The 16,053-nt window shown below is 33.9% G+C and overlaps 2 protein-coding genes across 2 annotated transcripts; both read right to left on the reverse strand.

The window, feature by feature from the left end:
- Positions 1-5: 5 nt before the first annotated feature.
- On the reverse strand, positions 6-2,181 carry LOC111399824 (the record flags this gene model as incomplete). Its single annotated transcript, XM_023027317.1, has 2 exons — positions 1,462-2,181; positions 6-399 (listed from the first exon to the last, which is right to left on the reverse strand). Coding segments are annotated over exons 1-2 (996 nt in total), but the record flags the coding sequence as incomplete, so codon positions are not given.
- A 5,799-nt stretch (positions 2,182-7,980) lies between these two features.
- On the reverse strand, positions 7,981-11,259 carry LOC111399435 (profilin-3). Its single transcript, XM_023026744.1, has 3 exons — positions 10,889-11,259; positions 10,378-10,515; positions 7,981-8,417 (listed from the first exon to the last, which is right to left on the reverse strand). Exons 1-3 carry the CDS (start codon positions 11,018-11,020, stop codon positions 8,283-8,285), a joined length of 405 nt encoding a protein of 134 aa, XP_022882512.1. The 5' UTR covers positions 11,021-11,259; the 3' UTR covers positions 7,981-8,282.
- Positions 11,260-16,053: the final 4,794 nt, after the last annotated feature.

A 16,053-nucleotide genomic window follows, 5' to 3' on the forward strand; every position in this document is an offset into this window, starting at 1 on the left:
CGAAAATTCCCACCCTTTTTAACGCTCATCGTGCCTTCGGCAATGGGGATTCCACTAGTTAGGCCGTTGTCGGTTACAAGCTCGAATTTGTAACCTAAGCCATCGACCGGCCCTCTTTCGCGCCAAGCCTCAAGACGACCCCAAGGCTTCCAGCTACTAACCGAGTCGCCATTAGGCCGGAGAATGAGCCACGCACCAGGGTTTGATCGTGAAACGCGATTAGAGCCCGGGGACGGGACAAATGGTGTGATCATAGAGGCTGCTGCAACGGGTGAACCGGATAGATCGTAAATTATTATCATCCAACCCTTTCGCTCTCTTCCCGGTTTGTCTCTATCACCCGAAAAGGTTCTCATCATCCATCTTTTATTATTGCTGTTGAAATCTGGAGGGAGAGACCTGATTTTACATAAAAGAAATTAGAAACATCACATGGAAACAACCTTAAAAACCAGATATTGTAAATGTTATAAAAAGTTAAATAGAGAATAGTATTGTCATAAAAACAAGCTTATGGCATGGAATCAAATGTTGAACATTGATAACAATTAATTAGAGAGCTTAATCTTTGTTACTTTGACTAAATCATCAGATTTAGGAGATAATCACAAGAAATTTTTCCTTAAATGGGAACCTGAAATACCAATTACTGTAATAATTATCAGTTGAAAGATTTTTGAGCCATTTTTCTCAGAGTCTTGAAACTTTCTTTGTTGTTCTTCATTAATTGAATTAAATACTTTTGAATCACTAATTCTAATTAGAGGGATTTTTTAAATTCCTAGTCTTCAACAAGAAAGAGGTGGAAATTATTCCTTTTCCTACAATGAAAGCATCAAGTTAGTGTCAAGGCTGGACTAAAAAAAAATCTTTAGACTAGAAGCAAAAAAAAAATAATAATAATAATAATAATAAAAAAACATAAAAATGTCATTTACAAAGCAAGGATTCAAGTAGGGGCCATAAATGTTCACGGAACAAAATATAGGTATAAAGGCATGTTCGATAGCGATTTTGAGAATTGATTTTTTGACCGTTAAGAGAAAAGCGAGGGCCACCTGTTAGAAAAGACGCGAAAAATTACAGTTGAAATAATAAAATAACGATCAAAAATTAATTTTTTTGGGTGAAAAATCACTCCCAAACGGGGTCTAAATTAATTAATTTCTATATAAATCCTTAAAAATGTATTTTGCTATTTCTTGTCTTATATTATTTATTTATATATTCCCCTCTTTTTCTTTTTCCCTAATTTGGTCTAAATCAATTTTTTTATTTCTTTTCAAGAAAAAAGCTTAACTTTGACCAAATTATTAATAGGGTATAATCATTTTACTTAAAAAAGAATTAACTTTCTTTAAAACAAATATACAAGAAAAGACTTGAAGAGAAAGGTTGTGGGCCTCAGCCTACGCAACCTTCCATCATGGCACATTACTAAAGTGCGCTGGAGGGGCTCACCGTGACCTGTTGTTCCGATCGGCGCTAAACTTGCAGCTGAAAACCGGCTGGCTTATGTTCCCTTGAATCTGAAAAACCACAGGGCTGCACTGCGGTTCACCTCCGAATTGGAACACGAACCGAGGATCCGGTTCAGACCGGACGGTGAAATGCAGCCTCGCCACCGACTTATCCTGCTCTCTCCCGTTCCCGCCGAGTTTCATCCAGCCGTTATGGTACACGACGCACCTCGACTGTGCGTTACCAAGGTCGATCAAAACCTGAACGGAGCCCAAGTGCTTACCGGAAGTGACACCACAAGTGCGTCCCATTCGGCCGGCGAAGAGGGAGATTTTGAGAGTAATACGCTTGCATGAGAGTCGTCGGAGGGCGTCGGGGTCGAGGTGGAAGCCTTCGGCGGAGGTGGAGGAATCCGGCGGGTCATTGGTGGCTGATGTACAGAGTGGGAGGAGGGCTGTTTGTGATGGAAAGTTTTTCATTTTGAGCTTCGCATAGCATGGCGTGGTGGATGGGTGGACTCTCGGACCCGCCGACTTGGTGGCGGAAGGGAGTTTAAGAGCCAATGACTCCACAATTAAACGAACAAATGGGCAAGGATCCATTGACAGAATTCTTCGTCTTCTTCTTCTGAATTGATAATTAATGGTGGTTTGAGAAAGAGAGATTTATGAGCTTCGGAGAGTTCTATATACTGAGATAATTTACATTGGATTGAATGAATGAATATATGTCGGCTCAGAGCATTAATTGTGTGTCGAGTTTCTCGTTCCTATCTGGAAATGTTAATTTCTCACTTGTTGGCTAAGGAGAAGGTTTTCTTATCGTGAATGACTCGCGGGCGATATATGTGTGACCAAAGAATTAAAACAATTTTGAGGAAATTTTATTTTATTTTATTTTATTTTTATAAGTTACTTTATTTAAATGGATTAATGTGTTATAATTGGTCTACGTGAGCAAACGGCAAGAGGTAAATAAAATGTTTTTTTAGGTCTTAATCGATATCGCACAGAAAATAATTAAGAGCTTGCGTAACAAGGGCTTTTTTGGTAGAAGACTTGGTATATTTGATAAAAATTGATGAATATGTGGTTATTATTAAGGTTCGACTAGACAAAAGGTTTATAAATTTCAATTAAAAATTAAGCACTAAAGATATGTTTGTAGTTTTTATTGAATTACACTTGAGTAGTTTACTTTAACAATTTAAAAGCAAGAAAATATTTTTTAATGTTTATCGAGTATGGGATGTCATACTGGATTGGGTTTGTTAAAATATATTTATAGGTCCTACTAAATTACAATCGAGTAGTGTAATGAAATAAAAGGAAAATAAATGTTTTTTTGTGACGCGTGTGAGGTACAGGGATATCTGTTAAAATATACTTACAGTCCTAACTGATGTCATAGATAAAAACTTAAGAAGATAAAACATGTTCGTAGGATCTACTCAATCACAATTGAGTAGTGTAATAAACTAAAGAGTAATGTTATTCGTAGTCGCCCTACATAGCATACACATAACAAGTGATTATTTGATGCATTAATGTGGTAGTTTTTTTATTCATTAATGCATCTAATAACCACCTGCCATATAGGGCGACTATCACAGTGAGCGACTGCAAATAGTATTATTTTAAACTAAAAGACAAGAAGAGATAATTTGTGGTATTTGTCGAGCACAGAATATCTTGTTGAACCAGAACAATTAATAGCAAGAATAGTATTTTGTGACATCTGCCGAGTACAAGATGCATTGTTGCAAGACTCTTTTAAAATATATTTGTATGTCCTTAACAATTTTGCAAGAAAAAAATAGATAAGATTTATTTGTAGGTCTTTCTCAATTATAGTCGAGCAGTATAATAAATTGAAAGGCAATGAAAGAGATTTTGTGACATTTGTTGAGTTACTTGAGTATGTGATACCTTGCTTAACTGCATGTGTTAAAATACGTTTGTGAATCCCATACAATGTCATAGGAAAAAATAGTTACAATATACTTGTAGGTCTTGCTAAATCACGGTTGAATAGTGCAACTAAAAAGATAAGAAAAAATATTTTGTAAATTTGAGAATACAGTGTCTTGCTTGATGGGGTCCGCGTCCTGCTCGATATCGTGGGAGAGAATAGGTGACATATATTTGTATGATCTAGTAGTTTGATAGACTTAAAGGGAAGAAAAGATATTTTGTTGCATCTATCAAGTATAAAATGTCTTACTTGATCGTGCCAGTTAAAAATGTTTGTACGTGTCCTACTCAATGTCACGTTATATATATATATGTGTGTGTGTGTGTGTGTGTGTGTGTCCTTCTCAATTAAGGTCAAGTAGTGTAATAAACTAAAAGTCAAGAATATATATTTTATGACAAGTGTCGATTGCGAAATGCTTAGCTTGATAGAGTTTGTTAAAATATGTTGTGAAAGAAAATTAGATAACTTATGTTTGTAGGTCTTACTTAATCACGGTTAAATAGTGTAATAAATTATAAGGCAAGAAATATTTTTATATCATTTGTTAAGTATGAGATGTCTTTCTTCATCAATTTTATTAAAATATGTTTGTAGGCCTACTTGATATTGCGTAAAAAATATATATATAAAATAATTTTATAGCTCTTAATGACTCACGATCGAGCGGTGTTATAAATTAATAAACAACAAAAGAATTTGTTAGAGTACGTGAAGTATGGTATCTTGTTTGATCCAATTTGCAACAATATAAAAGAAAGTAATGAACTTTTTCTTACAATACTTAAGACTTTTGTAAGTAAATCTTTCTTAATATAGTTCAGTAAGCCAAGGCTAAATCAAGAATGATATTTTGTGACCTTACTCAATAAGTTGAGTAATCAAAGATTTAGTATGTTAGATGGCATATGTTTAATACTTGATTTTGCCATGCCAGTTACCTTAAGATCGACTCATTTTAAACAGCTAAGGTTAGGTCAACAAAATTTGGTCATCAATACATAGTCAATTCTATTCGAACTTGACACTGCACAAGGTCAACATTTAATTCGTTGAACGTTGATCTCGATTACGATAATCAATGGGATGGAATACTTTGTATTCTGGTCTTCGAAAAGTCAATCATCCTCTTAATTAACCTTATTCATGTACGGCACGTTGACTTTATCTATGGAATCTTTCAACCTCGAAGGGTTGATAAAGTACAACTAAGTTATTAAACCATATTAGTACAACCAGTAAAATCATTTCTGAATTAAGAAAATTTGTACAGTGTAATAAATGAGTATTCATTATGAAAAGTGCGACTAAAATTAACATTTAATTTTAATTGAATTTGTAAATAATTTATAAACGTTGTCATTTATTTACTAATTTCTAATTTTTGTATTAAAAATAGATAGTTATTTTTCGCTTGAATCCAACTTTATTATTTATTTATTTTTTTGGGAAAAATATGAGAATAGAAATTGGCGGTAATTTAACGATAAATTGTAGATAAAAACGAGATCCAACAAATTGGGGGCCCATAACAGCTGGACTATGGCTGTCACCACGTTATCGAATGCATGCATTAACAGCTGGAATTTATTTATTTAACACAAAAATGCAAATTATCAGATTTTCCTGTCAGATATTTGAAGAGAATACATTGGATGACGTGTCACTGCCGATCACCCTCGGATCATGCAATTTTGGGCGGCTGTCAATTGGCGGCGAGATTAGATAATGTTTTTTTTTTTTCTCCTTAAATACTTTGGAATAAATAATGTTCACAATAAACATATATTTATTTATAATGTGTAATTATAAGCAAAATAAGCACAATAGTTTTTTGAGAATATGTTATTAAAAAATGAGGAAAATATAAATTAAGGTGTAAAATTATTTTACTAAAAATGAGTTTAAAAAAATTTATAATGAACATGAATTGATATAGGTCCCGTTTGTTTCTCATTTATGTAAAAATGAGAATTAAAAAAAATCGATTACGAGTTCTACGCAAGAGATAGAAATTCAAATATAGTGGTCTGATATGATAGGTAACGATCATATTTTTCATTTTAATTGGGAAAAGAATGAGAAACGAAAAGGGGTATAAACTAAAATTCAATTCGAATATTTTCATGAACATCGTGACTCGAACATATATTATAAAAGTCTACCAGAGAAAGCCAGCATTTGATCAATTTTTTGAAATGTTTTAAGATAAAAAGGGGAAAAAGTTGGGAGTAAAGAGTTATATCTTTTAACAGAATATTGCCATTTTTTTTTTTTTTTGAATCACACCAAACACTGCAAATTGGTGCTTTTATCTTAAATTATTCATACACAGTTGTTAAAATGATTGTCAGTTAGTTAAATAAAATAATTTGTAAAGACTCCTTTTTCTATGTTCTTTTCAAGCCCTTTCCCTTTTTCTTTTTTAGGGTTAGTCTGTCCCTTCCATTGAAATCATTTTTTTTCTTTTTCTTGGAGAGATGACCTAAGCTGATGTGCAAGGTGGGACCCAATGAATACATCTTCAAGGGTGGGTCGAGGCTCGTTAACCAACTTTTAAATCAGTAAGTACGACTCTCCATTTCAGAATGTGGGTAAATTGACTATAATGATAACGCTCCTTATCGTTAACCTAATTTACACTAATGTAAAACTTGTATACTCAAACTATTAAAATTGTGTCGAAATTTTATCAGACGAACGGTAACATCGATGCATATGTTATACCGTTGGAATAAGATCAAGTATTGTAGAAACGTACCATCCATGTCTTGTACCGTTGCGATGACACCAAATTACACACTGTAACAAAAAGTTAAATTTTTTTATTAAATTTGTCTGTAAGGAACATGCCAAAAATGAATGTCCTTGGAAAAATAAAAAAAAAATGAAAAACTGTGCAGTGGTGAGACAGCAAAAGGGGACCAATGATGGGGTGTCTGAAGAGTGCACTTTTATTAGAAAATTTCCTTTTGAGAAAAGTTACATAAAAAGGCTGAAATATAGCACACGTGCCGATGTCTGATTGGAGTGTTTAGATTTTTTTAAAAAAAAAACAGCCAACAATTTTCTGACACATTTGCCTGTTTGTTTGGTTCATGTCTTTCTCCGTCTGTTTAGAGAAATTCCTTCTATTATATTACCAATGCTGATGCTGGTATTCCAATACAAGAATCCAGGTATGCAATGACAGAAGTGTACCAGGTTGGAGTTTGTTAAGAAACAACACATGATTTTGTAGGGGTTCTATTTTTATTTTTTTTAACCTTGCTACATGTATACTATGACGTATACTTTAGTTTACATTTTGTCACGTAGCATTATCTTATTGAACAGTTTAAATTTCAAAAAGTTTTTCTATCCAATTGACACTTGACAACAATGTAAGTGTCAAAAATCAGTGTACAAATAGTAAATTTTTTCCCCCCCTCCTTTTAGACTATACCAAGTTATTTGTTTTGTTAAGAAACAAGAAAAATATTGTTTAAACAAAAAACAAGGTTTTATAGGGTTGAAAGATATGTTCATATCCTGATAAGGGATATAAATGATTCTTGAAAAGAAAGTTGTGCTGGTCCTCCTAAAATGAAAATCGGATCTATATTAGATCTCACCCGAATCTCCTTGCAAAACTTCAATGTCCCCGGATTGAGTTTAAGCCTTTCTTGTGTAGCTTAGGTTGAAGATGAAGAAAGCCTCTTTCTGGGATTCTAAATTTGTTTTCAACCAAGTTAATAGTTTATATGTGTTTGATATTTATAAAGTATTCTCACATTAGGAAATATTAAAACTTCAACGTCAACATTAACGTCGATCAAGTAAGATATAAGCGTCAACTTTGCAAAAGACAACATACATTATCCTAGTCGACTTCTCATAAAATAGGGGAGCAAATTGGTGGCTGAATACAATCTCATGCCAAAAATTGATACGAGTTTTGATTTCGAGATTTTGAAATATCAGAGTTTTGACCATGTTTAAAAGTACCCGCCAAGATTATAGTTAGCCGAAAGGGCATTTATAAAAAAATAAAAAAATAAATAAAAATAAAAAATATGAGTTCGAGCAGGCAATAACCAAAGTCTATGCTTCTCTAATGCAAACAGATTCCATAAAAAGAATCAAAATGTGATTTGGACCGGCAGTTCAACATGATAATCATTAATAATAATGATAAATTTATTTCACTGCAAAGATTTTTAAAGATTTGGTAGTTAAGTGATGTAAATGATTGACATTAACCAATGCTGGACTATTCCTGAAGTGCATAAATTAGGTGAAACGCATGATTACAGTTAAGAGACATGTAAAATGTTTATTCGTTGTTCCATCAAGTCTTGCCCGACCAAACAGTTCTGAATTTTTTTCGGGCGGGTTTGGATCCGAAGGACGAAAATTTAAAGCAAGCATACAATATTTGATTGACACTACAGAAACAGCCATTTCAGAATCAGAAATTCAAATTTTTATCTCATTCAAATGTCAAATACATAGCCATTTCAGCAATAAGAATGGGAAAAGAAAACAACATTATAACCATTTACGCAGAACTAGTCGAATTTTTCCACCCAAAAGTTCCACAAGAAATCAGACATAGTTATTCCTACTTCGACCAGGAAATTTCGTACAAGTTGCAGCCTCCTCATAAAGAGAGTAAGAGGAAAACTGCAGAGATAGATTCTATCAAGGCAATCCAAAATTTTCTAAACAGCTTATAACGAGCTCACTTATTGTCCTCTTGACCTAATTTGTACCTCAAAAGATGACAAAGGCTCAAATGCAGAAAGCAAAAAAGAAAATCAATTATCCAAAAAAAGAAGCACGAAGATCATGATATATTTTTCGGCTTACAGGCCCTGATCAATGAGATAGTCTCCCAACCTCTCGACAACCATGTTGCATTGTCCTGGAGTTACAGGCTCCTCGTAGATACCAAAAACTAGTGCTTGGCCAGTCTTCTTAATGGTAATACCACCAGATCCCTACCAAATAATTGAAATCCCTTTGTTAAACATGTGCAACAATCCTTGCAGATAAGAATTTAATTGTGCAAGTGACAATCAGAGTTTGATGTTCAGATGGACTACTTGAAAAGAAACATCATGGAACGCTAATTAAACTTTGTCCAGAAAATAATAGAGAGAAAAGTTTATATGCAAGTAAAAGTATGTGCTGAGATTACATCTGACCAGACAAAAAGAGCAAGCTATTTTTGTTGGTCAAAGGGCACTATAGCCGAGGAGATCTACTGACAAGGGGTTGGCTCGTCCATTCAATGATTGCATACATGTGTCTCTGTGTGAGTGTGAGCGGAAGAGATTCACACATGCAAGGTAGTTCGTGTGGAAAAATGTAGTTTTCACAGAATCAATATCACTAGCCAAGAACATAATAATACGAAACTTGTCTAACCACATCATGCAATGTCATTTGACTGGAATCAATGTCACAGATCCTACAGCAGGAAAGTATGGAAAGATTCCAGTGATGGAAAATTAGTGCAAGGGAAAATTAGGGCACCATTTAGGAAATGGGTATAACTACAACTCAGTACAAAATGCCTCGGTCATTCAAACACTGACTGCAAATTTCAATGGACTGGTTCGGAAGCGACAAGCATGGAAACAAAGTCATTGATGATAGATGCCAGTAAAACTCATCGAGAAATCATACGGTATGCAGTGCGATACAACCCACTTGAAAATAGTTTGATTTCCATGAATTCTGGATATAGATGTAACTATTGAGTTCTTCTATACATTAAATAACACATCAATTGATCGTCAATGTTTTGAATATAGACTAGTACTATCAACTTTATACTGTATGTAACCGCTTTAACAATTAATCGTTTCTGCTAAGTGTTTTAAATGGAGAAACGACATATAATTAATAATTGTAATTCCTAGACTTGGTAAGAGTCGTTACATGGTAATCAATGAATTAAGACCTTATCATTATATTAAAGTTATTAATATAATGCAAATTATTTATAATGAGATGAGAGCATGCATACACATTTATTAAAAGTAAGCACACTTCATTTCTTTTCAAATTTTCTAAAGTTCAAAATGTCTTATAATTATACTAGATTTTTTATTGATTCAATTCTACACTTGCTAAATCTTTTCTCTCCAATAAAACCTTAAGTTATATCTTTAAACGCATATAAAATCACAAAGTAGTGAAAGAATAACCATCACAATAGAAAGAATGTGATATATTTAAATAAATTGTTAATGCATTATTCAACAGTGAATAGTTGCACAATAAGCGTCACAATACCACAGATAAATATAGAAAGAATGTGAAATTTCATAAATTTAAAGAAACTGTTAATGCATTATTCAAAAGTGAATTGTTTCACACTTTGAGGATGTTATATCATTTAATTAGGAGTAAAAGAAAGATATTTCGTGATAAAGAATAAAGGTTCATTCTAGTAAATAAGTGTACTAACAAGTTAAGAAAACTTCCAACATCAGATTCATTACAACTAAGGCAAAAGAAGTCATTATTCCCGTGGTAAAGGATGTAAACACAAATCAAAGCTAGCCAAATTTACTGCTGAGAACAATAAGCAGCAAATGTAGCCTGGCTCATTGCAATATGTAAAAAGCAACATTATCTAGTAACTAAAATGGATTATTCTAATGGTACCTAAAGGGGTACCGAAGAGTGTCCATAGTGGACACCCGGCGCCCCCCTATTGGATGGGCGCATGTGTACATGGTGATGTACCACTAGAATAATCCAAAGAAATTTTCCCCATTTGAAGCTTTATTGACCTGAACTAACCAGGGCAAACATTTTGTGGCATTCGCAGTATAAAAAACTTAGATACGATTCTATCCACACGAGGCACAATGTTAATGTACTTCAGTTAATTTCATTAACACGGATTTCTGGCATAGGATGAAATAAAATTTATTAATTCAATACCTTCTTTCCACGGATGACAGCTCCAGCCTCTCCTTGAATCACCATATACTTTGTTCCTCCAAGATGTAGGCCTGTTGGTGCCAGATGACCAGGTTCATTGAAATCTGTCATAATTCCATTCATCTCCTCTGGCTTGAACTGCAAACCCACAAATAGAAAACGGAGGGAAAAAAAATGTGAAAATCTCAAATGTAATATGGACCAAGACAAGAAATTACATAGCATAGAAAAAGGGATTACGAATTAGCAGAATGCAATCCCAATTTGATGATTGTGGGTAGTAAATAACTGAATTCATTCACACGAAAATCGATAATTCATACAAATTTTACGCTAATCATATGTTGTATGATGGGGAACATATTATTGCAAATCAGTGATCAGTGGTAAATAGAGCAGGAAAATCGATTGAAACCACAAATCCGCGTTAGCGTAAAACAGATAAAATCACAAAACATAGCCAAATCGCTTAAACTTTTAGATTACATTGAGCTTGAAAAAGAGAGTGAACCTGAGGGAAGGTAGCGCTCTGAGCCCAAACAGAACCGTCATGGCCGACGATGGCAGCTGCGGTGAGGCGGTGGCCTTCATGGCCCTCAATGTCACACATCAAATGATCATCAACATATGTTTGCCACGACATTTTCGAAAATTTCGACTCTCACAAATAATCTTAAACTTTTTTTTTCCGTCTTTCGCTTGAATTTTGAGCTTATTCTTGGAATTTGGATTGTGGGTTTGGAGTATTTGAAATAGTGAATGAGTGATGGGCATACGCATGTTAGTCTCGGGACCGTTCAGAATCGCTTAATTGTTGCCATTCACGTCAATGTCCGCCTTTATTTCAGGCATTCACAACGCCTTACCAGTTTTCCTGGTGCAAATTAACCACTTGTACTTCATCTTTTAAATATTGTACCTTTAATAATTAAAACTTCAGAGTGCGCTTGCTTTATATTTTCTCCATTGTGCTCAAGTTGCATTTATGAATTATGACTTAGTTTTATTTTTTATTTTTGTAAATTTTGTATAATGCCATAACATGTTTACGCCATTTTTGTTTATCAACACACTTTCAATTCCATAAAAATATATAGCATTTTTGTTGTAAGGTAAGAATGAACGCTCCAACCAAGCCACCAGCGTTTGCGTTCGATTATTTGATTGGCATAGGTCGAAGGCAAGATGTTCATTGCAAGCCCCCTGACTTTATCGTGTTGTACCCGAGATGCATGAAGGGCTTATCGTTCGACGTAGAATCAAATTATCTTTGATAAAAGAAAGTGAAGAAAGCTACAAGGCGCTCTTGCGCTGCGAAGGAAATGTCGACAACCAGAAGCTAGCTAAAAAGATCGTTCTATAAGTATATGACAGATCAAGATTTTTTTACAAATTGATCGTAAAATAATGACAATAATAAAATAAATAAAAATAAAATAAGACACCAATATTTATGTAGAAACCCAAGATGTAAAAACAACAGATAGAAGAGATATCTACTATAATTAATATTTATTTTTACAACAAGATCTCAATACTCTTAACTAAAATCTAAACTCTCAAGATGTTGTATAAATATTATAAGAACGATACAAGTTGTGACTTATAACCCTAGCAATCAAGTTTCATGATACAGGCTTAAGCTAGATAACCCTATCGCTCAAGTAACGAGCAAGCAGTAGGCGGGCGACAGCTCTACCGCTTTAGCGCCAGGTGAATGACACGTGAGTGACAAGTCTCTATAGAAAATATGTAAGCGCTCGAACAACAGGCTAGCAAAAATGTGGCCACTTTTCCTTCCGATCAATAATTTTAATCTCTCAAAGACCACTTTAATCAAAACTTCTAGAATTTGGGTCAAACTACAATAAATCTCCAACTTGAACCAAATTTCAATACAAGGAATTTCAAAAATATATCTCCAAAATAAAACACCACCCTCATCTTCCAAACAGTTACCAATAGGCTAAATTAATGACAAATACCAACTAAGTTCAAATAATGATCGAACTTATCAATGAGAAGTAGTTTTGTGATCATATCAACAGGATTATCCTTGGTATCGACTTTGCTCACTACAATATTACCATGAACAATCACATCATGCACAAAATGATACCCCACATCAATGTGCTTAGTCCTCTTGGTGAACATCTGATCATTAATCAGAAAATAGCATTCTAACTATTACAATATATAGTAAAAATCTGCAAGTCTCCACTAATTTCACCAATCAATCCTCTCAACCACATAGCCACCTTACATGCCTCCATAATGGCAATGTACTCTGCCCCTATTGTAGAAAAAACTACTGTATTTTATAAAGTAGCTTTCCAACTGATAACACAACCTTTAAGGGTAAACACATACCCTTTATATAAATATCTATTGCACTGCTTTCCAATGTTCATTGCCAGGCTTTGCCATGTACCTACTAACAGCACTACCTGCACGTGTCAAATCTAGCATTGTACAAATCATAGTATATATAAGCCAACCAACTACACTAGAATATAAAACTCAAAACATATAATCAATAGCTTCATCTGATTGAGGACACAATACATATGATAATTTGAAGTGGGCAACTAAAAGAGTACTATCAGCCTTAGCATTCAGTATATTAAACCTTTGAAGCACCTTCTCAGTGTACTCCTTCTAACTTAAGTACAATCTGTCAATCTTTCTATCTCTCAAAATTTTCATACCAAGAATTTTCTTTGCTGCACCCAAATCTTTCATCTCAAACTTTTTACTATTTCACCTTTCTAACCTCGGCTTTACCTTTGACTGATATGAGCATATTATCAACATATAATAACAATATATGTGATTGTTCCACCATCTTTCTTTTTGAAGTACATACAACTATCATAATTATTTCTAATGAAACTATGAGTAATCATGAATGAATCGAACATTTTATACCACTGCCTCGGTAATTACTTTAGTCTGTACAAGAACTTCTTCAACAAGTACATAATCTTCCTTTCTAGAAACTAAGAAACCCTCTGATTGTTGTATGTAAATGTTCTCATCAAGTTCTTCTTACAATAATGTTGTCTTGACATCCATCTGCTCACTGTTGAAAGTAAAGTCCAAATTGAACTATGCTTTACAACTGATGAGAACACATCTGTAAAGTCAAAAACTGAAATCTTATTGTAGCCCTTTTCTACCAATTTGGCTTATACCTAGTATCTTCAATCCATGATATGCTTTCCTTTCTTTTGAACACCAACTTGCAACAAACAACCCTTTCATCCTTAGGTAATTTCACAAAATCCCAAGTACTATTTTTATTCAATAACTCTCTATCTTCCTGCATAGCAATTGACTATCTACTAGAATCACTGCAACTAACTGCCTCTAAATATGTAGTGAGCTCTTTGGTGGAATCAATCTCCACAACTACATTCAATGCATAAACTACTAAATCTACTTATCCATACTTCTGTGGAGGTCTAATTTGTCTGCGAGGTCTATCCTTAACAATTGAATACTGTGGTGTTGGTGGTGGTATAGGCAAAGTAGGTAAAGTATTATTATCTATTAATTCTAGACTAAACTAATCTGTATTAGAATTTTTTGGAACTTCTGATTGTTTTCCTTGAACAATTTTCAACTCTACCTGAGTTGAGTGATTTTGTTCCTCAGTTTTATCAGAATTTCCATGAGGTAAACCATGAACCATAACAAGTTCATCAAATATTACATCTCTATTAACCATCACATTTCTTGTCTCAAGAAACAATAATTTATACTCGTTCACACCTGATTTATATCCAAGAAAGATACACTTTTTGACCTATGCTCCAATTTTCCATTATCCACATAAGCATAAACAGGACACCTGAATATTTTTAAATCATAATAACAATAATGTTTACCTGACCATACTCTTCTGGTGCCTTTTTCTTAATGGAAGCTAAGGGTGAGCGATTAACAAACTGTAGTAACAGTTTCAACCAAAAAAGTCTTAAACAATTCAGAAATTGAAAGCATACAATGAAACTTTCCATTAAAGTTCTATTCATTCATTCTGCCATACTATTCTTTGAGGAGTTGATGTCAAGTGTTTCAAGATACCTTCAGCTCTGTAGAAAGCTATTAAATTCATCTCAACAAAACTCCAACTCATTATCTATACTTGAATGTTTCACCTATTTTCTAATCTGCTTTTCTATCAATATTTTTCACACCTTGAAGGTCTCAAACACATTACTCTTCTGTTTTAAGAAGACTCTCCAATCTTTCCTTGAGAAATCGTCGATCACTAAAACAAGTAATAAGGACCTCGTTTTGAAGGCATCGTAGCGGGTTCCTAAAGATCTGAATGGATATATTCAAATATTCCCTTTGTGTTGTGTCTTTTTTTAATGAATTTGACTCTTTTGTATTTCTTAAAGACATAATGCTTGCAAAACTTTATCTTACAGGTCTTCTGCCCATCAAGAAGTCTCCTCATACTCAACTCTGTCATACATGTCTCACTTATCTACCCAAGTCATATATGTCAAAGTTGACTAACTTTCTCATCGGTCAAAAAATAAGTGAAAACTGCTGCATCTCCTGTAACTGTGGAGCATTGCAAAATTTGCAACTGTGTATATTTTTTCTATCCCTTCATGACAACAAGAACGCTCCAACTCACTTTCATAACTCAACTTTCATCTATATATTTATGACCCTTTGAGTCAAGTGAACTCAAAGATATGATATTTTGCTTCAGTTCTGAAAGTGCTTTGCATCTGTAAGTGTCCTAATAGCACTGTCAAACGTTATGATTCTGACCATACCAATTCCAACAATTTTACAATGCGCTTTGTTTTCCATAATCACTGCATCTTTCGAAAATCTTTCATGCGATGTAAACAAGTCCCTATGGGGCACATATAGAAAGTACATATCCAGTCAAGAACCCATTACTCACAAGGTTTAGAACCCATTTCAAAAATCACAAGAAGCTCTCCTTCACTCTGCTCATCTTCCACAACATCAACCTCTGCTGTGTTAACAAGTTGCTTTCCTTTTTCAATAGCATGAGTAGCTTTATTTCTCTTTTTAAGTAAATAGCAATCAACTTTGATATGCCCCTTCTTCTTACAATGACGACATACTTTTTCTACATGTCTGAATTTCGATCTGCCCCTCATATTTGTATTAAGATTTCTCTCGTAAACAACTAGACCTTGACCTTGACTTCCAAATCCTCCAGCAAGATGTCTCATCTTCTCTTTAGATAGTAAAGCATCATTGATCTCTTCCACAATATGAATATCACGACTATAGATAATAGTATCTCTAAAGTCATATATGATAGCGGCAGAGAACACAACAATATCAAAGCCAAGTCCTCTTTGTCATACATAACTTCTAATGTCTCAAAAAGATCATGATATTTTTGAACATAGTTAAGTGATCATCCAATGATGCACATTTCGGACATTTGGTGAGAATATAAGCGCAGTTTCAAATATAACTGCTAGTCAAGCTTTTTGTCATACAAAGTTGCTCTAATTTCAACTACAATGCAGCGACACTTTTTTCTTTTAGAATGTCCAGAAGAATTTTATTTAATAGATGTAGATGAGTTTGATATTGGGCTTTTCGATACCCACGCTGCTTTTCATCCTGCATCCAGATTAAAGACATCCTATCAAAGCCTTACAAGGA

Source organism: Olea europaea, chromosome 9, assembly GCF_002742605.1.
Source record: "Olea europaea var. sylvestris chromosome 9, O_europaea_v1, whole genome shotgun sequence".
NCBI lineage: Eukaryota > Viridiplantae > Streptophyta > Magnoliopsida > Lamiales > Oleaceae > Olea > Olea europaea.

Excerpts from the sequence above, each read along its gene's own strand:
- LOC111399435 (XM_023026744.1), bottom strand. The coding sequence starts at position 11,020 with ATGTCGTGGCAAACATATGTTGATGATCATTTGATGTGTGACATTGAG. Across the intron at positions 10,516-10,888 it reads AGAGCGCTACCTTCCCTCAG|TTCAAGCCAGAGGAGATGAA; the intron begins GTTCACTCTCTT and ends GTGGGTTTGCAG. Across the intron at positions 8,418-10,377 it reads CTGTCATCCGTGGAAAGAAG|GGATCTGGTGGTATTACCAT; the intron begins GTATTGAATTAA and ends ATTATTTGGTAG.